This window comes from Procambarus clarkii, chromosome 47, assembly GCF_040958095.1.
Source record: "Procambarus clarkii isolate CNS0578487 chromosome 47, FALCON_Pclarkii_2.0, whole genome shotgun sequence".
NCBI lineage: Eukaryota > Metazoa > Arthropoda > Malacostraca > Decapoda > Cambaridae > Procambarus > Procambarus clarkii.
Window position 1 is genome coordinate 26,437,966 of NC_091196.1, and position 21,281 is coordinate 26,459,246.

At 42.3% G+C, this 21,281-nt stretch overlaps 3 protein-coding genes across 3 annotated transcripts; all 3 read left to right on the forward strand.

The window, feature by feature from the left end:
- Positions 1-4,656: 4,656 nt before the first annotated feature.
- Positions 4,657-5,214, forward strand: LOC138350885 (uncharacterized). Its single transcript, XM_069302334.1, has one exon. It carries the CDS (start codon positions 4,657-4,659, stop codon positions 5,212-5,214), a length of 558 nt encoding a protein of 185 aa, XP_069158435.1.
- A 12,039-nt stretch (positions 5,215-17,253) lies between these two features.
- On the forward strand, positions 17,254-18,285 carry LOC138350886 (mucin-22-like). The gene has a single exon (XM_069302335.1). It carries the CDS (start codon positions 17,254-17,256, stop codon positions 18,283-18,285), a length of 1,032 nt encoding a protein of 343 aa, XP_069158436.1.
- Positions 18,286-18,294: 9 nt separating this feature from the next.
- On the forward strand, positions 18,295-19,275 carry LOC138350887 (mucin-22-like). Its single transcript, XM_069302336.1, has one exon. The coding sequence runs from the start codon at positions 18,295-18,297 to the stop codon at positions 19,273-19,275; it is 981 nt and encodes a 326-aa protein (XP_069158437.1).
- Positions 19,276-21,281: the final 2,006 nt, after the last annotated feature.

Genomic DNA, 21,281 nt, shown 5'->3' on the forward strand with positions numbered 1-21,281 from the left:
TAGACGTATCTGGCAACTTTCTCAAAACCCAAATGTCGAGTACACAATGTGTCAACTTTGTGAAAGAGAAAACATGCACTCTCTTGAACATTATATTGTAGAATGTCCCATACTGACTGACTTTCGCCCTCCTGGGCTAAGGTATGCTGAACTCTGTAATTACTATATGAGTACTGGAACACTTGATGATATATTGGACTTGTATCCAAGATTGACCATGTAATATATCAATTATACAATGTATATATATGATGTAACTATATAACCTGAGCTTGTAAAAGCACCTTCACCACCTTCAGTGATTAAGTGATTAATTGCACACTAGTTTCTTTATCAGCTATATCACCTTGTCAGAGTAAATGAGACAAATGTATGTGAATTCATGTGTGTGTATATATGTATGTATATGTGTGTGTATGTATATGTATGTGTATAAAGTACATATGGAAGCTGATCAGAATTACGTTTCACATTTGTAAATGTACATTAATGACACTATGTAAAAGACACATCAAACACTTTATGTAGGGCATACGTAAATCTGTGTATCTATGTATTTACGTATGTAGGTTAGCTTAGCATTTTAAAAGCACCGAATCACCTTCTGTGGTTGAGTGTTCAATAAACCCTTGAACTGTATGTTTAACACTTCTCTAACCCTGTCCATGGAGGACAGAAGAAAATGTATATATGCTGGTTAGCATTGTAAATGTCTGGCCACGTCTGTGGTAGAAAATAATAATAATAAAAAAAATGCATTCTCCATCCGTCTCCACCGTACCTGTGGAGTAATTCCTAATAGGCATTAGTGTGTTTTTATTTTATTTAATTGTGGTTTTTGTAGTTTAATTATTTTGATTGAATTTATTTAATTGATATTTATTATTACTTCAAATAGTTGACTGTATGTTAAGACTTAACCTGCCAGGTATTACCTGAACACAAGTGAGGGGTTGAATGTACATAGCTTATACCACAATTGGTGGTTATAAATAAGATATATCTATTTACTGTAAATGTTACATAGCTTATACCACATATGGTGGTATAAATAATCTACAGTATAATGTTAGTTCTACAGTGGTATAATTATGTTAGTATAACTGTGAAATTTTAGCTATTTATGTAGTTATGACCTATTTGGCAGTGTGAGACCTGGTCACTAAACACCAGCTTTGGGTCAGCCACATGTAGACCTTCTGGTCATGTTATGTCGGCTGGTTCTGAAGAACATCTGTTGGGGCAGCCAAAGCATGTAAACGTCTGTGGTGTTTGAAGGTGGTAAACTCAGTAACTTCTCTCCCATGAACCACACCCGTGAAATTACAACAGAGTATTAGCTGCATCCACAAATGTTATATTACAAGGAAACGTTATGTTATTTGTTGTAAACCTGGCTTACCCTGGTTTGGGGCTTCTCAGGCTGCTGAACCATATCAGCAATACTACATAATGAATAAGAGCTCTACAATCATTTGTATACTGTACGGATATAATTAGCACTTCCCGTTGTTAGTGTAATGGTCGCTGTGGCAATTTCTCGGTTGGTTGACTTATAATAATTTTGAGTCTTTGACGAGGTGTACATGTTGCGAAATTCTCCACAAGAAGTCCTCTCGTGTGTTTGTTTACAATGACTGCCTGGCTCCCTCTCCGAGAGCGTCTGTCTCGGATCCAATTCTGTCCTTTGTTGACAATAAGAAGGAGCCTTTAAGTTTATGGTATATTTTATCTAGTTATAGCGTAAAACCAGTTTTTATTGAGTTTTACTAAACTGTTGCTTTAAAGGATACGCGATGTGTAAATATGTGTGTATTGATGACGTTAAGGAATCTCCCATTCTCTTTAAACTTTTGGTGACTAACTAATGTAAATTAACTACATCTTATGATGATTACAGTGTTAGTATATAATATTAGTATGTGTCGGATTTCCAACATAATTCCGGGGGAAGGGGCGAAATACGGGTCGAAGTCCACTAATTAGGACTGTGGAACACTTCATTCCTCTCCTTCATAATTATAATGTTCTTTTAATTTGAGCTTTCACTGCTGTGCAGGAGTCCTTTCTGGACGGTTGTCCCATGCTGGAGCGTCAGGTCTTGCAAGTCTTTAAGCGACTTTTTTCCTGCCATCTCTAAAGGAACTAGTTTCTCTAAGGTTTTACTGACTTATCACTCATGAGAGATGTTTGAAACATTGTATCAAGTCACTCTCTGACATATAAAGGATCTTCTGGTTCCTCGTCCATTAGGGACACTGCAGGTCTTAGAAGTCCCCCATACATAAGATGGGATGGACTTAATGGTTCTCGTTGTGAAACATCAGAGAGGTAGAACAAATCCACAAGGGCCGTGACGAGGATTCGAACCTACGTCCGAGATCATCCCAGACACTGCCTTAATCGACTAAGCTACGACATGGTCAAAAAGAGTTGAAAGGCGTTCAATATTTAATGGACTGCTCAAGCATGTGGAAAGGCAAATCTACATGCGTTCATGTGGATTTGTTCATTGATGCATCACGCTATTGTGATTTCTGTGTGTAATGAAGTAAGGGCGAAGAGGTAGAACGGCCTATTGACATAGCTCGAGTGCATGGGGGAGTTGTGTAAAACCCTGGTTTGTGTCTCAGAGAGGCTGCAGGATCCAAGTAAGTCCAGTAGAACTTCTGATTTCAACTATTTAGTCCATGTCGTAGCTCAGTCGATTAAGGCAACATCTGGCATGATCTCGGATGTAGGTTCAAATCCTCGTCACGGCCCTTGTGGATTTGTTCATTGATGCATCATGATATTGTGATTTCTGTGTGTAATGAAGTAACGGGGAAGAGGTAGAACGGCCTATTGACATAGCTAGGGTGCATGGGGGAGTTGTGTAAAACCCTGGTTTGTGTCTCGGAGAGGATGCAGGATCCAAGTAAGTCCAGTAGAACTTCTGGTTTCTGGCTTCTAACTTCTAGATAGATATATTAGACGAGGAGAGGGAGTAGCCATATATGTTAGGGAAAATTTGAAATGTAGTCTCAAAGAGGGAATCAAAACTGAGCCACACACAGAAACTATTTGGATAGAATTAAATGAAAACGCAAATAATCTTATAATAGGAGTTATATATAGGCCACCAAATTTAGACAGAATGAAAGCAAAGCATCTATGGGATGAAATATCTAGAGCATCTAGGTCTAACAGTATTTGTGTCATGGGTAACTTTAATTTTAGTGGAATGAACTGGATTAACAGAACAGGGAACAACGAAGCAGAAGATTTTATAGAATTAATTGACGATTGCTTTCTTACGCAACACATTAAGGAACCAACGCGGGAAAATAATATTTTAGATTTAGTGTTAACTAACAGGGAAACACAGATTAATGACAATGAAATAAGGAGTGAACTAGGGGAACAGTGATCATAAAGAAATCAGATTTAGCATAGATTGGAATAATCTGCAGGAAAAAATTATGTTAAAGTACCATATTTTCATAAAGCTAATTTTTATATCTTAAGAAATTGTTTGGGTCAAATAGATTGAAAAGTCTTGGCCATAGGGGGGGTGGGGGGTGGAGGCCGGTCTTGGAGCAAGACGTGAACTCAGCGATGTGTGATGTAAACGAGGATTACGATTTGGATTCAAAATATAACTTATTTACAAATATTCTAAGCAAAGCACAGGAATGTAGTATACCTTACAAATTGAATAGATCAACTACAAATGACCCGAAATGGATAACAAAGGATCTGAAAAACCTTATAGGTAGAAAGAGAGATTGGTACAAAAGGATTAAGAATGGGGAAGTCAGGTTAGAACAAGAATTCGCTCAACTGGTCAGAAATGTTAAAAAAGAGATAAGGAGGGCAAAAGGAAACTATGAAGTTCGTATAGCAGGTCAAGCAAAGGCAAATCCTAAAGTTTTTTTCAGTTATATCGAACAAAGGTTAGGGAAAAGATATGTCCATTAAAAACCGAAACAGGTCACATAACGGATAATGACGAAGAGATGAGTAAATTTTTAATAAATATTTTGTCTCTGTATTTACTAAAGAAGAACTTAACTTTATGCCATCAGCCGAACAAGTCTATGTGGGTGGGGACGAGGACAGGTTGACTAGTCTAACAGTTACCAGTGATGGTATTATTAAACAAATAGTAAAACTCAAACCAAACAAATCCCCAGGGCCGGATGAAGTGTTTGCCAGTGTGCTTAAAGAATGCATAGAAGAGTTTTGCGAACCATTGTCTACCATATTTAATAAATCATTAGAGTCAGGCAGAGTGCCAGAGTCGTGGAAGGTTGCTAATGTGGTACCAATTTTTAAGAAAGGGGATAGATCACTTGCATCAAACTATCGGCCAATTAGCCTAACGTCTATTGTGGGAAAGTTACTTGAATCGATAATTGAAAATACCATTCGTCTTCATCTTGAAAAACATAAATTAATAAACGAGTCACAACATGGTTTTACAAATGACCGTTCATATTTAACAAATTTACTATCTTTTTATTCCAGCATAGATGAGGCAGTTGATAGTGGTAAGGATTGTGATGTTGTGTACCTTGACTTTAGCAAAGCTTTTGATACAGTGCCACATGAAAGACTGATTAAAACGATAGAGGCGCAAGGTATTGGGGGTGCTATTGGGGGTTGGATTAAGGCATGGCTATCCCAAAGGAAATAGAGTTTTACATCCACAACAGAGCCATCTCATCCCCAACAGAGCCTCCTCATCCCCATCAGAGCCTCCTCATCCCCAACAGAGACTCTTCAGCCCCAACAGAGCCTCCTCAACCCCAACAGAGCCTCCTCAGTCCCAACAGAGCCTCCTTAGCCCCAACTGAGCCTCCTCATCCCCAACAGAGCCTCATCAGCCACAACAGAGCCTCCTCATCCACAACAGAGCCTCTTCAGTTCCAACAGAGCCTCCTCAACCCCAACAGAGCCTCCTCAGCCCCAACAGAGCCTCCTCAGCCCCAACAGAGCCTCCTCATCCCCAACAGAGCCTCCTCAGCCACAACAGAGCCTCCTCAGCCCCAACAGAGCCTCCTCAGCCCCAACAGAGCCTCCTCATCCCCAACAGAGCCTCATCAGCCACAACAGAGCCTCATCAGCCACAACAGAGCCTCTTCAGCTCTTATCAAAGCCTCCTCAGCCCCGTCAAAGCCTCCTCAGCGCCCAGTAGACGGCGGCAGGCCAGCCAGCACTGGACCTGAATAAGACCGACAGCGGGAGTCTCATATGGTTGTTTGGGTCGATATCTCTCAGCTGTGAGGCGGAAATTGGAGTGTTGTTGGCGTTGATGCCCTATTGTATTGTGTCGCTGTTGTTGGCGTTGATGCTCTATTGTATTGTGTCGCTGTTGTTGGCGTTGATACCCTATTGTATTGTGTCGCTGTTGTTGGCGTTGATGCTCTATTGTATTGTGTCGCTGTTGTTGGCGTTGATACCCTATTGTATTGTGTCGCTGTTGTTGGCGTTGATGCCCTATTGTATTGTGTCGCTGTTGTTGGCGTTGATGTCCTATTGTATTGTGTCGCTGTTGTTGGCGTTGATGCTCTATTGTATTGTGTCGCTGTTGTTGGCGTTGATGCCCTATTGTATTGTGTCGCTGTTGTTGGCGTTGATGCTCTATTGTATTGAGTCGCTGTTGTTGGCGTTGATGCCCTATTGTATTGTGTCGCTGTTGTTGGCGTTGATACCCTATTGTATTGTGTCGCTGTTGTTGGCGTTGATACCCTATTGTATTGTGTCGCTGTTGTTGGCGTTGATGCCCTATTGTATTGTGTCGCTGTTGTTGGCGTTGATGCTCTATTGTATTGTGTCGCTGTTGTTGGCGTTGATGCCCTATTGTATTGTGTCGCTGTTGTTGGCGTTGATGCTCTATTGTATTGTGTCGCTGTTGTTGGCGTTGATGCCCTATTGTATTGTGTCGCTGTTGTTGGCGTTGATGCCCTATTGTATTGTGTCGCTGTTGTTGGCGTTGATGCCCTATTGTATTGTGTCGCTGTTGTTGGCGTTGATGCTCTATTGTATTGTGTCGCTGTTGTTGGCGTTGATGCTCTATTGTATTGTGTCGCTGTTGTTGGCGTTGATGACCTATTGTATTGTACGTGACGGTGTTGTTGTCGCCGTTGCTCTTGAGAACACCCACTAGAGGTGTGAGGTGACAGTGACCAGTGACTGGCAGAACACTGGCCGCGGGGGACTGCCAACTCTCAGCGCCACATGTATATATATATATACATATATATATATATATATATATATATATATATATATATATATATATATATATATATATATATATATATATGTATATATATATGTATATATATATATATGTATATATATATGTATATATATATATGTATATATATATATATACATATATATATATATATATATATATATATATATATATATATATATATATATATATATATATATATATATATATATATATATATACATATATATATATTAGTATATTTTGGTAGCAGTCTTTCCTGTAGACATATATTATTAAATATGACCGAAAAAGTAAGATTAATAATTCTAACACGAATTTTCTCAATCTTTCGTACATTTCTTTTCACTGTTGGTAGTAATTCAAAAATCAATTCTCCAAAATTCATTTTTATTTCTAGTCTGACGCGACACTTGAGCGCGTTTCGTAAAACTTATTACATTTTCAAAGACTTTAGTTACACATACACAACTGAATACAACTTACACATCTCCGATTTGTTTATATCTACATTTGAGTGAGGTGGATGGGGTGAGGTGGTATTTAATAGGGTATTAATTTCATCAACACAAGACAGAACACGAAACAATGGGTATTGAATAGAAGTGATTGTAGAAAGCCTATTGGTCCATATTTCTTGATGCTTCTATATTGGAGCGGAGTCTTGAGGTGGGTAGAATATAGTTGTGCATTAATTGGCTGTTGATTGCTGGTGTTGACTTTTTAATGTGTAGTGCCTCGCAAACGTCATGCCGTCTGCTATCGCTGTATCTATCGATGATTTATGTGCTGTTTACTAGGATTTCTCTGGCGATGGTTTGGTTGTGGGAAGAGATTATATGTTCCTTAATGGAGCCCTGTTGCTTATGCATCGTTAAACGCCTAGAAAGAGATGTTGTTGTCTTGCCTATATACTGGGTTTTTTGGAGCTTACAATCCCTAAGTGGGCATTTGAAGGCATAGACGACGTTGGTCTCTTTTAAAGCGTTCTGCTTTGTGTCTGGAGAGTTTCTCATGAGTAGGCTGGCCGTTTTTCTGGTTTTATAGTAAATCGTCAGTTGTATCCTCTGATTTTTGTCTATAGGGATAACAATTCTATTAACAATATCTTTCAGGACCCTTTTCTCCGTTTTATGAGCTGTGGAAAAGAAATTCCTGTAAAATAGTCTAATAGGGGGGTATAGGTGTTGTGTTAGTTGTCTCTTCAGAGGTTGCATGGCGTTTCACTTTCCTTCTTATGATGTCTTCGACGAAACCATTGGAGAAGCCGTTGTTGACTAGGACCTGCCTTACCCTACAGAGTTCTTCGTCGACTTGCTTCCATTCTGAGCTGTGGCTGAGAGCACGGTCGACATATGCGTTAACAACACTCCTCTTGTACCTGTCTGGGCAGTCGCTGTTGGCATTTAGGCACATTCCTATGTTCGTTTCCTTAGTGTAGACTGCAGTGTGGAAAACTCCGCTCTTTTCCATGACTGTTACATCTAGACAGGGCAGCTTCCCATCCTTTTCCATCTCGTAAGTGAAACGCAGCACGGAACTCTGCTCAAATGCCTCCTTCAGCTCCTGCAGATGTCTGACATCAGGTACCTGTGTAAAAATGTCGTCAACATACCTGCAGTATATGGCCGGTTTCAAGTTCATTTCGACTAAGACTTTTTGCTCGATGGTACCCATGTAGAAGTTTGCAAACAGGACACCTAGGGGGGAACCCATGGCGACCCCATCTACTTGCTTATACATGTGCCCATCCGGGCTCAAGAAGGGTGCCTCTTTAGTACAAGCTTGGAGTAGTTTCCTTAGAATATTTTCTGGTATGTCAAGAGGAGTGCAGGCCGGATCACGATACACTCTGTTGGCTATCATCCCGATTGTCTCGTCCACAGGTACGTTGGTAAACAGAGATTCTACGTCCAACGAGGCTCTTATCCCTGTGGCCCGTGTGCCCCGCAGTAAGTCAACAAATTCCTTTGGAGACTTCAGGCTGAAGGCGCAAGGGACATAAGGAGTCAGCAGGCCGTTGAGTCGCTTCGCCAGTCTGTACGTGGGTGTGGGTATCTGGCTAGTGTTGTTGTCTTAGCTGAGCTTGTAATAGCTGGCTTGTTGCATAAGCAACAAGGCTCCATTAAGGAACATATAATCTCTTCCCACAACCAAACCATCGCCAGAGAAATCCTAGTAAACAACACAGAAATCTCGATAGATACAGCGATAGCAGGCGGCTTGACGTCTGCGAGGCTCTACACATCAAGAAGTCAACACCAGCAATCAACAGCCAATTAATGCACAACTATATTCTACCCACCTCAAGACTCCGCTCCAATATAGAAGCATCAAGAAATATGGACCAATAGGCTTTCTACAAATCACTTCCATTCAATACCCATTGTTTCGTGTTCTGTCTTGTGTTTAGGAATTTAATACCCTATTAATACCACCTCACCCCATCCACCTCACTCAAATGTGGATATAAACAAATCGAAGATGTGTAAGTTCTATTCAGTTGTGTATGTGTAAGCTAAAGTCTTTGAAAATGTAATAAGTTTTACGAAACGCGCTCAAGTGTCGCGTCAGACTAGAAATAAAAATGAATTTTGGAGAATTGATTTTTGAATTACCACCAACAGTGAAAAAAAAATGTACGAAAGATTGAGAAAATTCGTGTTAGAATTATTAATCTTACTTTTTCGGTCATATTTAATAATATATGTCTTCAGGAAAGACTGCTACCAAAATATACTAATATATATATATATATATATATATTTATATTTATATATATATATATATATATATATATATATATATATATATATATATATATATATATATATATATATATATATTAGTATATTTTGGTAGCAGTCTTTCTTGTAAACATATATTATTAAATATGACCGAAAAAGTAACATTAATAATTCTAACACGAACTTTCTCAATATTTCTTATGTTTCTTTTCACTGTCGATGGTAATTGAAAAATCAATTCTCCAAAATTCATTTTTATTTCTAGTCTGACGCGACACTTGAACGGGTTTCATAATAACGTATTACATTTTCAAAGACTTTAGTTTACACACACACCACTATAACCTGCAAACTCTAAACAGAGTTCTACTATGCTAGAATTTAAACAGCTTTCATCTTATATAACCGCATTTGGGTGAGGTGATATGTTACAACAGTTTTGCATGAGGTGAACAAAACTTTCAACACAAGACAGAACACGGTGCATTGGGTATAAATTGGATAAATTAAATGGAAGAATGGAAGTAACTGCAAAGGGCCTATTGGCCCACATTTCTTGATGCTTCTATATTGGTGCGGAGTCTTGAAGTGGGTAGAATATAGTTGTGCATTAATTGGCTGTTGATTGCTGGTGTTGACTTCTTGATGTGTAGTGCCTCGCAGATGTCAAGCCGCCTGCTATTACTGTATCTATCGATGATTTCTGTGTTGTTTGTTAAAATTTCTCTGGTGATGGTCTGGTTGTGGGAAGAGATTATATGTTCCTTAATGGAGCCCTGTTGCTTATGCATCGTTAATCGCCTGGAAAGAGATGTTGTTGTCTTGCCTATATAATGAGTTCTTGGAGGCTTACAGTCCCCAAGTGGGCATTTGAAGGCATAGACGACGTTGGTCTCTTTTAAAGCGTTCTGCTTTGTGTCTGGAGAGTTTCTCATGAGTAGATTGGCAGTTTTCTTGGTTTTATAGTAAATCGTCAATTGTATTTTCTGATTTTTGTCTGTAGGGATAACGTTCCTATTAACAATATCTTTCAGGACCCTTTCCTCCGTTTTATGAGCTGTGGAAAAGAAGTTCCTGTAAAATAGTCTAATAGGGGGTATAGGTGTTGTGCAACAACAACAACAACACACACACACACACACACACACACACACACACACACACACACACACACACACACACACACACACACACACACACACACACACACACACACACACACACACACACACACACACACACACACACACACACACACACACGCTGCTAAAGTTCAACTCAGGAAAGTGTAAGGTGATGAAATTAGGCGAAGGGAGCAGGAGGCTGAACACAAGGTATCATCTGGGAGGGGAAATCCTGCAAGAGTCAAATAGAGAGAAAGATCTGGGGGTTAATATTACACCGAACCTGTCCCTAGAGGCCCACGTCAAAAGAATATCATCAGCGGCATATGCTAGACTGGCCAACATAAGAACTGCCTTTAGAAACTTGTGTAAGGAATCTTTCAGAACCCTGTATACCACTTATGTCAGACCAATCCCGGAGTATGCAGCTCCTGCCTGGAGTCCATACCTAGTTAAACACAAGACAAAGTTAGAAAAGATTCAGCGGTATGCCATCAGGCTCGTCCCGGAACTGAGAGGATTGAGCTACGAGGAAAGGCTAAAGGAGCTGAACCTCACATCCCTGGAAAACAGAAGAGTAGAGGAGACATGATAACCACCTACAAAATTCTCAAGGGAATTGACAGGGTGGACAAAGACAAACTCTTCAGCACGGGTGGGACACGAACAAGGGGACACAGGTGGAAACTTAGTACCCAGATGAGCCACAGATACGTTAGAAAGAATTTTTTCAGTGTCAGAGTAGTTAATAAATGGAATGCACTAGGAAGTGATGTGGTGGAGGCTGACTCCATACACAGTTTCAAATGTAGATATGATAGAGCCCAGTAGGCTCAGGAATCTGTACACCAGTTGATTGAAAGTTGAGACTCGAGACCAAAGAGCCAAAGCTCAACCCCCGCAAGCACAATTAGGTGAGTACAATTAGGTGAGCACACACACACACACACACACACACACACACACACACACACACACACACACACACACACACACACACACACACACACACACACACACACACACACACACACACACACACACACACACACACACACACACACACACACACACACACACACACACACACACACACACACACACACACATGTTTCTCAATGTTTGCGGACGATGCTAAAATTATGAGAAGGATTAAAACAGAAGAGGACTGTTTGAGGCTTCAAGAAGACCTAGACAAGCTGAAGGAATGGTCGAACAAATGGTTGTTAGAGTTTAACCCAACCAAATGTAATGTAATGAAGATAGGTGTAGGGAGCAGGAGGCCAGATACAAGGTATCATCTGGGAGAGGAAATTCTTCAGGAGTCAGAGAAGGAAAAAGACTTGGGGGTTGATATCACGCCAGACCTGTCTCCTGCAGCACATATCAAGCGGATAACATCAGCGGCATATGCCAGGCTGGCCAACATACGAACGGCATTCAGAAACTTGTGTAAAGAATCATTCAGAACTTTGTATACCACATATGTCAGGCCAATCCTGGAGTATGCAGCCCCAGCATGGAGTCCATATCTAGTCAAGGATAAGACTAAACTGGAAAAGGTTCAAAGGTTTGCCACCAGACTAGTACCCGAGCTGAGAGGTATGAGCTACGAGGAGAGACTACGGGAATTAAACCTCACTTCGCTGGAAGACAGAAGAGTTAGGGGGGACATGATCACCACATTCAAGATTCTGAAGGGGATTGATAGGGTAGATAAAGACAGTCTATTTAACACAAGGGGAACACGCACAAGGGGACACAGGTGGAAACTGAGTGCCCAAATGAGCCACAGAGATATTAGAAAGAACTTTTTTAGTGTCAGAGTGGTTGACAAATGGAATGCATTAGGGGGTGATGTGGTGGAGGCTCACTCCATACACAGTTTCAAGTGTAGATATGACAGAGCCCGATAGGCTCAGGAATCTGTACACCTGTTGATTGACGGTTGAGAGGCGGGACCAAAGAGCCAGAGCTCAACCCCCGCAAACACAACTAGGTGAGTACACACACCACACACACACACACACACACACACACACACACACACACACACGAGTGGGAGGGGTAATCAGGCAACTTCGAAGTGAAAAAGACTATAAGTGAATGTACAAGTGAATGAAAAAACCTTGGGTTTTGACCAGAGCCATAAGGTAGTGAAGAAAAACAGTTTAATTAGCGTAATTCAAAATAGTTGAGGAAATACTGTGCAGTGTGGAAGCAGACCTCACCGACCTCTGACCGCGTGACCTCACCTTCGGCAGCAACCCTTCTACCACCACGTGGGACGACGATTGGAGATTCACTCACCTATTGTGTTAGCAGATTGTGCAAGGTATTGAGGAGCGCCTTTTTGGCTAGATTGTTACTGCAATGACTAGAAGGGGTTCAAGGTCAATCACCAGCAGGGATGAGGAGGAGGACAGATTTATAGACAAATTAATAGGGAAATTTGTAGAGAGAAGGAGTGATTGGTTGGAGGATCTAATCCAGGGGATTAAAAGTGAGGTATTTCAGCAAATACAGGATGCGGTAGAGAGGCAGAAACAAGAACTTATGCTCTATGTTCAGGAAGAGATTAGGAAGGGAAGAGAGGACTGGGAGAGGGAATGTGCTCGTATCACAAACGAATTAGGAAGGATTAGCAGCATGGCTAAGGATAGAGGATTAGTGGGGGATGGGTTAGTGACTGCGGTTGGGATGGGGAATCCCCAGGGGACAGGCTACCAGCATGACAATGAATTACTGAGGAGACGGTCTATTATAATACATGGATTATTCGAATCTAGGGCACCAACAAGACAAGAGAGAATAGAAACAGAAAAATACGAATTGCACGAGATATTGAGGTGTATTGGAGCAGGAATGGCAGAACGCGAGGTGGATATCAATCGACGGGTTGGACCTTACAATTGTACCAAGAATAGACCTGTTCTGGTGCAATTCTCCAATGAGGAGGCAGTGGAGTACATAATGAGGACCAAGCATTTACTCAGAGGAAGTGAAACCCATAACAATGTGTTTATAGAGAGGTTTATGACGAAAGATGAGCAAGTAGCCCACAAAAATAGATGGCAACAACGACACCGAACTAGCCTCTCAGGTAGTCTCACCTCCCAGGTCACATCCCAGGTCACCTCCCAGGCCACCTCCCAGGTCGCATCCTCCCCAGCTCAGCCCTCCTATACATCCCCCCTGCCTCAGCCTCCCAAAACCCCCCTGTCCCTTCCACATTTGCACCTCCACAACGATTCCCCTGCCCCTGCTACATCACACTTGTCAGCGACCCCAGTGGGTCAAGCCATGCCCTCCCCAAACCCACCTTCCCATCCCCCCTCCCCAAATACCCCTTCCTACTCCCCTGCCCCTTCTACCCCATTGACTTCAATTCCATCTACTCCATCCCAGCTTCCACTGCACCCCTCTTCCACTCACCCCCAAACCCCACCCAACCCTCACCCCTCCTATGCACCTCCAGCCCATATTTAACCCTCTCACCTTGTGACCCCCTAACACCTTCCCCCATCTCCCTCTTCCCCTCTTCTACCCCAAAACCCCCACCTACCCCCGATTCCCCCCTAACTAATATACCCTCTCTTCCACTCCCAGCACCCATGCTCCATTCTCATCTCAGCTCTCCGCCCTCAGTATCCCTCTTCCCCCAACCTCTCAACCTCTATCTGACTCTCAGTCTCACTCTATTTCTCAACCCCCCTATGCTATTCAGACCCCTAACTTTCAGACCCATTATGCCCTTCCTACCCCCCTAGATGCCCAGACCCCATTCGCCTACCAGGCACTCCCAGGCACCCCCTAGCACCCCCCCACTCACCCCCACAGCCCCCACTTGCCCCCCAGACACCCCCCAGTTCCCCCCAGACCCCTGGTGAAAGGGGGAACTCTGACACCCGAGTTTCCAAGAAGAGTCTCAAGGTTTGGTACACCAATGCTGATGGGGTAGCCAATAAAGCAGAAGAGATAAAAGAAAGAGTTAGTGAGAAAGACCCAGACATAGTGGCAATAGTGGAAACTAAAATAAATGGCATGATCTCGGATGCAATCTTTCCAGAGGGGTACCAGGTGATAAGAAAAGAAAGGACACAGAGACAGGGAGGAGGAGTGGCACTACTAATAAAGCAGAAATGGAAGTTTGATGAGCTGGAAAATCCGGGTACCAATGAAAGCACAAGCTTCATACATGGAACTCTGACAGTGGATGGGAAGAAGATTGTAATCTTGATACTCTACAATCCCCCACCAAACAGTAGAAGGCCCAGGCAGGAGTACGAGGACAGCAACAAGACATGTATGGATGAACTGCAGAGGGCAGCAACTTTAGCGCATAGAATGAGAGCGAAGCTGCTGGTCATGGGGGACCTAAATCGCGGAGAGAGATTGGGAAACGAGGAATCCCCATGGCGTGGAGGAGACCTGGGGAGCGAAGCTGGTAGACGTTATTGACAGGAATTTCCTAACACAGCATGTGAAAGAAGATACTAGGGAAAGAGGAGGGGATACGCCCAGCCTATTAGATCTCATTATCACTCAGAATGTAGAAGACATCGAGCAGTTGGAACATGAAATACCACTAGGAGCTAGTGACCATTGTGTCCTAGTCTTTGACTACATGATGGAGCTTAAAATTGTGACCAAAGGACAAGAGGTCCGGGAAAGGAGACTTGATTACAGAAAAGGGGACTACAGAAGGATAAGGGACTACCTGGGAGAAGTGCAGTGGGAGGAAGAACTTAGAGGAAAAACAGTGCAAGGTATGATGAACCAAGTCATATTGAAATGCAAGGAGGCTGAAGATAGATTTATTCCAACAATAAAGGAAAAAAGCAGGAGGGAATATAATAACCCATGGTTTAATAGACAGTGTCAGGAAGCAAAGGTGAGAAGCAGGAGGGAGTGGAGGAAGTACAGAAGACAAAGGACAGAGGGCAACAGGATTAGATGTAACAGAGCTAGGAATGATTACATTAACATAAGACGAGTGTCGGAAAGAAATTATGAGAACGATATTGCAGTCAAAGCGAAAAAGCAACCAAAATTACTACATAGCCATATAAGAAGGAAGATGTCGGTAAATGACCAAGTGACAAGACTGAGGAAAACAGAAGGGGCATATACAGAAAGCGACAAGGAAATCTGCGAGGTACTGAATGCAACCGAGTGTTCACAACCGAGCCTGAGCAGCTCCCATTGTTAGAAGAGATTACCCAAGATGAAAGACTATCAGATATAGAGGTGACAGCAGAGGATGTAATGAAACAGTTGACAACACTGGATGCAAATAAAGCTGTTGGACCAGACAAAGTATCACCATGGATACCTAACTAAAGAGGCAGCGCAGGTTCTCAGCGTGCCTCTGGCAATGATCTTTAATGAGTCACTTATGTCGGGAGAATTGCCCAGTTGCTGGAAGGAGGCAAATGTCGTACCGATTTTCAAAAAGGGTGATAGGGAGGAGGCACTTAACTACAGACCCGTATCACTGACAAGCATCCCCTGCAAAATACTTGAAAGAATAATTAGGCTAAGACTTGTTGAGCACCTGGAGAGCATTGGGTTTGTAAACAAGCACCAACATGGGTTCTGGACAGGGAAATCATGCCTAACAAACCTTTTAGAATTCTATGATAAAGTAACAAGGATAAGGCAGGACAGAGAAGGCTGGGCAGACTGCATATTTCTTGACTGCCAAAAGGCCTTTGATACGGTACCGCACATGAGACTGCTATACAAACTTGAGAGGCAGGCAGGAGTAAGCGGAAAGGCCCTAGTATGGGTGAAGAACTACCTAACAGGAAGGAGCCAGAGGGTAATGGTAAGGGGCGAAAAGTCGGACTGGCGAACAGTAACAAGTGGAGTACCTCAAGGATCGGTGCTGGGACCAATCCTCTTTCTAATTTACGTAAATGATATGTTTACAGGAGTGGAATCATACATGTCAATGTTTGCAGATGACGCAAAATTAATGAGAAGAGTTGTGACAGACGAAGATTGTAGGATCCTCCAAGAGGACTTAAACAGGCTGCAGAGATGGTCAGGGAAATGGCTACTGGAGTTTAACACCAGTAAATGTAAAGTTATGGAAATGGGATCAGGTGACAGGAGACCAAAGGGACAGTACACAATGAAGGGGAACAGCCTACCTGTAACGATTCGAGAAAGAGACCTGGGAGTGGATGTGACACCTAATCTAACTCCTGAGGCACATATAAATAGGATAACGACAGCAGCGTACTCTACACTGGCGAAAATTAGAACTTCATTCAGAAACCTAAATGAGGAAGCTTTTAGGGCGCTTTACACTGCCTACGTGAGACCCGTCTTAGAGTATGCCGCGCCATCATGGAGCCTCCCCTTAAGAAACACATAAAGAAACTGGAGAAGGTTCAGAGGTTTGCGACGAGGCTTGTCCCAGAGCTACGAGGGATGGGATATGAAGAGCGGCTGAAGGAACTGAACCTTACGACACTAGAGAAAAGAAGGGAGAGAGGAGATATGATAGGGACATATAAAATACTCAGGGGAATTGACAAAGTGGAAATAGATGAAATGTTCACACGTAATAATAACAGAACGAGGGGACATGGGTGGAAACTGGAAACTCAGATGAGTCACAGAGATGTTAGGAAGTTTTCTTTTAGCGTGAGAGTAGTGGAAAAATGGAATGCACTTGGGGAACAGGTTGTGGAAGCAAATACTATTCATACTTTTAAAACTAGGTATGATAGGGAAATGGGACAGGAGTCATTGCTGTAAACAATCGATGGCTGGAAAGGCGGGATCCAAGAGTCAATGCTCGATCCTGCAAGCACAAATAGGTGAGTACACACACACACACACACACACACACACACACACACACACACACACACACACACACACATGTTTGTGAGGAAACACGACGAAGAGTCCAGCCAACAAAGCGAAGTTGACATTGAGCTTGAAATTCCATCGGGCGCAAGTGAGCATTATGTACTAATATACAGTTGTTATGAAGACTGAGGCAGGAGGAGGAGGAGGAGGAGGAGGAGGAGGAGGAGGAGGAGGAGGAGGAGGAGGAGGGGGGGGGGTAGGGCAGCGGTAAACTCACCTCCCATGATGACCATTACCACAAGGTCACACAATGTCTACAGGAAGTACAACTATGGGAAGTACAACTAAGGGAAGTACAACTATGGGAAGTACAACTAAGGGAAGTACAACTATGGGAAGTACAACTATGGGAAGTACAACTAAGGGAAGTACAACTATGGGAAGTACAACTATGGGAAGTACAACTATGGGAAGTACAACTATGGGAAGTACAACTATGGGAAGTGCAACTATGGGAAGTACAACTATGGGAAGTACAACTATGGGAAGTACAACTATGGGAAGTACAACTATGGGAAGTACAACTAAGGGAAGTACAACTATGGGAAGTACAACTATGGGAAGTACAACTAAGGGAAGTACAACTATGGGAAGTACAACTATGGGAAGTACAACTATGGGAAGTGCAACTATGGGAAGTACAACTATGGGAAGTACAACTATGGGAAGTACAACTATGGGAAGTACAACTATGGGAAGTACAACTAAGGGAAGTACAACTATGGGAAGTACAACTATGGGAAGTACAACTATGGGAAGTACAACTATGGGAAGTACAACTATGGGAAGTACAACTATGGGAAGTACAACTATGGGAAGTACAACTAAGGGAAGTACAACTATGGGAAGTACAACTATGGGAAGTACAACTATGGGAAGTACAACTATGGGAAGTACAACTATGGGAAGTACAACTAAGGGAAGTACAACTATGGGAAGTACAACTATGGGAAGTACAACTATGGGAAGTACAACTAAGGGAAGTACAACTATGGGAAGTACAACTAAGGGAAGTACAACTATGGGAAGTACAACTATGGGAAGTACAACTATGGGAAGTACAACTAAGGGAAGTACAACTATGGGAAGTACAACTATGGGAAGTACAACTATGGGAAGTACAACTAAGGGAAGTACAACTATGGGAAGTACAACTAAGGGAAGTACAACTATGGGAAGTACAAGTATGGGAAGTACAACTATGGGAAGTACAACTATGGGAAGTACAACTATGGGAAGTACAACTAAGGGAAGTACAACTATGGGAAGTACAACTATGTGAAGTGCAACTATGGGAAGTACAAGCATGGGAAGTACAACTATGGGAAGTACAACTATGGGAAGTACAACTATGGGAAGTACAACTAAGGGAAGTACAACTATGGGAAGTACAACTATGGGAAGCACAACTATGGGAAGTACAACTATGGGAAGTACAACTAAGGGAAGTACAACTATGGGAAGTACAACTATGGGAAGTACAACTATGGGAAGTACAACTAAGGGAAGTACAACTATGGGAAGTACAACTATGGGAAGTACAACTAAGGGAAGTACAACTAAGGGAAGTACAACTATGGGAAGTACAACTAAGGGAAGTACAACTATGGGAAGTACAAATATGGGAAGTACAACTATGGGAAGTACAACTAAGGGAAGTACAACTATGGGAAGTACAACTATGGGAAGTACAACTATGGGAAGTACAACTATGGGAAGTACAACTATGGGAAGTACAACTAAGGGAAGTACAACTATGGGAAGTACAACTATGGGAAGTACAACTAAGGGGAGTACAACTATGGGAAGTACAAATATGGGAAGTACAACTATGGGAAGTACAACTAAGGGAAGTACAACTATGGGAAGTACAACTATGGGAAGTACAACTATGGGAAGTACAACTATGGGAAGTACAACTATGGGAAGTACAACTATGGGAAGTACAACTATGGGAAGTACAACTAAGGGAAGTACAACTATGGGAAGTACAACTATGGGAAGTACAACTAAGGGAAGTACAACTATGGGAAGTACAACTATGGGAAGTACAACTATGGGAAGTACAACTATGGGAAGTACAACTAAGGGAAGTACAACTATGGGAAGTACAACTATGGGAAGTACAACTATGGGAAGTACAACTATGGGAAGTACAACTATGGGAAGTACAACTATGGGAAGTACAACTATGGGAAGTACAACTATGGGAAGTACAACTATGGGAAGTACAACTATGGGAAGTACAACTATGGGAAGTACAACTATGTGAAGTTCAACTATGGGAAGTACAACTATGGGAAGTACAACTAAGAAACAAAGGAACACAAGGCGTGATAAACTACATAACTAGCCAGTCCAACGAAGCTGCATGAAGATATAGACCGCCAATAAGGGATAAAGGAGTCAAGAGATAAAAATTGCCCATGGTTTAATAGACAATGTTTAGAGGCAAAATAGGAGAAGTAAAAGATCTTGGAACAAATACAAGGAGCTCAGAACAGAGAAGCACAACATGTATACGAGAGAGAGGGAATGAATGCGCACTTATACGGAGAGAAGCTGTATGAGAATGGCATAGCACCCAAGGGCAAAGATCAGCCCTGACTACCAGTATATAGTCACTCAAGGAAGGCCTTGTCGGTAAATGAACAAGGGATCCGGCTGAGTGACCAAGATTGATGGAAATAGAAGTAACATCAGAGGAAGTAAAGAAACAATTAGAAGAGCTGGATGTGATAGGAGCCGTAGGTGCTGAGAAGATCTCACCAGGGGCCCTAAGAGGCAGCGGTACCCTTGTGTGTGTGCTCCTTGCTATAGTGTTCATCTCCTCACTAGACATGGGGAAACTGCCTTACATTTGGAAAGTGGCAAATATGGTACCTATTTAGAAGGAAGGATATTGACGGGAGCCGCTGAACTACAGATCACCATCCCGTACAAGTCTTCCCTGTAAGAAATTAGAGAGACTAATCATAAGAAGGCTCGTCGACCATTTAGATCATATACATTTTGTTACCAAGCACCAACATGGATTTACTAAAGGAAAATCTTACTTGACCAACTTATTAAGAGTTCTATGACAAGATGACAACAATCACACAGGATAGAGAGAACTGGGCAGACTGCATTTTCTTGGATTGCCAGAAAACTTTTGACACTGTTCCTCACAATTCACTACTATACTAACTAAACCAGGCGGGTGTATTGGGAAAAATAGTGAAGTGGGCGAAGGAGTGCCATTCAGGAAGAAGGCAAAGAGTCGTAGTAAGAGGACCACTATATGAATGGAGAGAGGTACCTCAAGGGTCGGCCCCATCCTGTCCCTAGAATACGTAAATGATCTAACAGAGAAAGTCAGCTCATTCTTATCCATGTTTGCTGACGATGCTAAGCTATTGAGGCGAATCAGAACTAAGGAGGACTTTAAAACAGTAGAAGATGACCTAGCCTAAACAATCCCGAGAGATGGTCTGAGAAATAGGGTATTGACATTAACCCTGACAAATGTAAGGTTATAAGAATACTAGTTGGAGCGAGAAGGCCTCAAGTACAGTACAGGACGAAGGAAAAGCAACTGCCATCTTCTGAGAAAGAGAAAGACATAACAGAGTGGACATAACTGGAGATGTAACACTTGAGGTGCAGAACAGCAGGATAACGAGGGCAGCATATGCTATACTGGCGAACGTCCGGTTATCCTTTACCAACTTGGAAAAGATCCCTTCGGAGCGCTGTATATATGCGCCCGTTGCATATATGCGACCCGTTATTGAGTATGCTGCCGCAGCATGGGGGCCTCTACTTAAAGAAGTAATAACAAAGGTGGAAAGTTAAAAAAATATGAAACAAGACTCGCTCCTGAGCTAAGGGGACTGAGCTATGAAGACAGATATGGCACTGAACCTCACAACACTGGAGGGGAGAAGGAATAGGAAAGACGTGATAACGACGTACAAGATACTAAGAGTGAGTGAGAAACTATATAGTACCAATGTTCAAGTTAAGGAACAGTTGAACGAGAGGACAAAATTGGAAACTGGAAACACAGATGAGTCACATGAATGTCAGACATAACTTGTTCAGTCTCAGAGCCGCAAAGAAGTGGAATGAACAAGATGAGGAAGTTGTCGAAGCTTTAAATGTAAATATGATAAGAAAAACGAGAGAAAAGAGTCACTGCATTGAATCAATGATGGTCGAAAGGTCTAAGAGCAGGTGCTCGACCCTGCAAGCTTAACTAACCGTGAACACACGGTGGCTCCCGGTCGAGCGAAC

Excerpts from the sequence above, each read along its gene's own strand:
- LOC138350885 (XM_069302334.1), top strand. The coding sequence starts at position 4,657 with ATGGCTATCCCAAAGGAAATAGAGTTTTACATCCACAACAGAGCCATC.
- LOC138350886 (XM_069302335.1), top strand. The coding sequence starts at position 17,254 with ATGTCTACAGGAAGTACAACTATGGGAAGTACAACTAAGGGAAGTACA.
- LOC138350887 (XM_069302336.1), top strand. The coding sequence starts at position 18,295 with ATGGGAAGTACAAGCATGGGAAGTACAACTATGGGAAGTACAACTATG.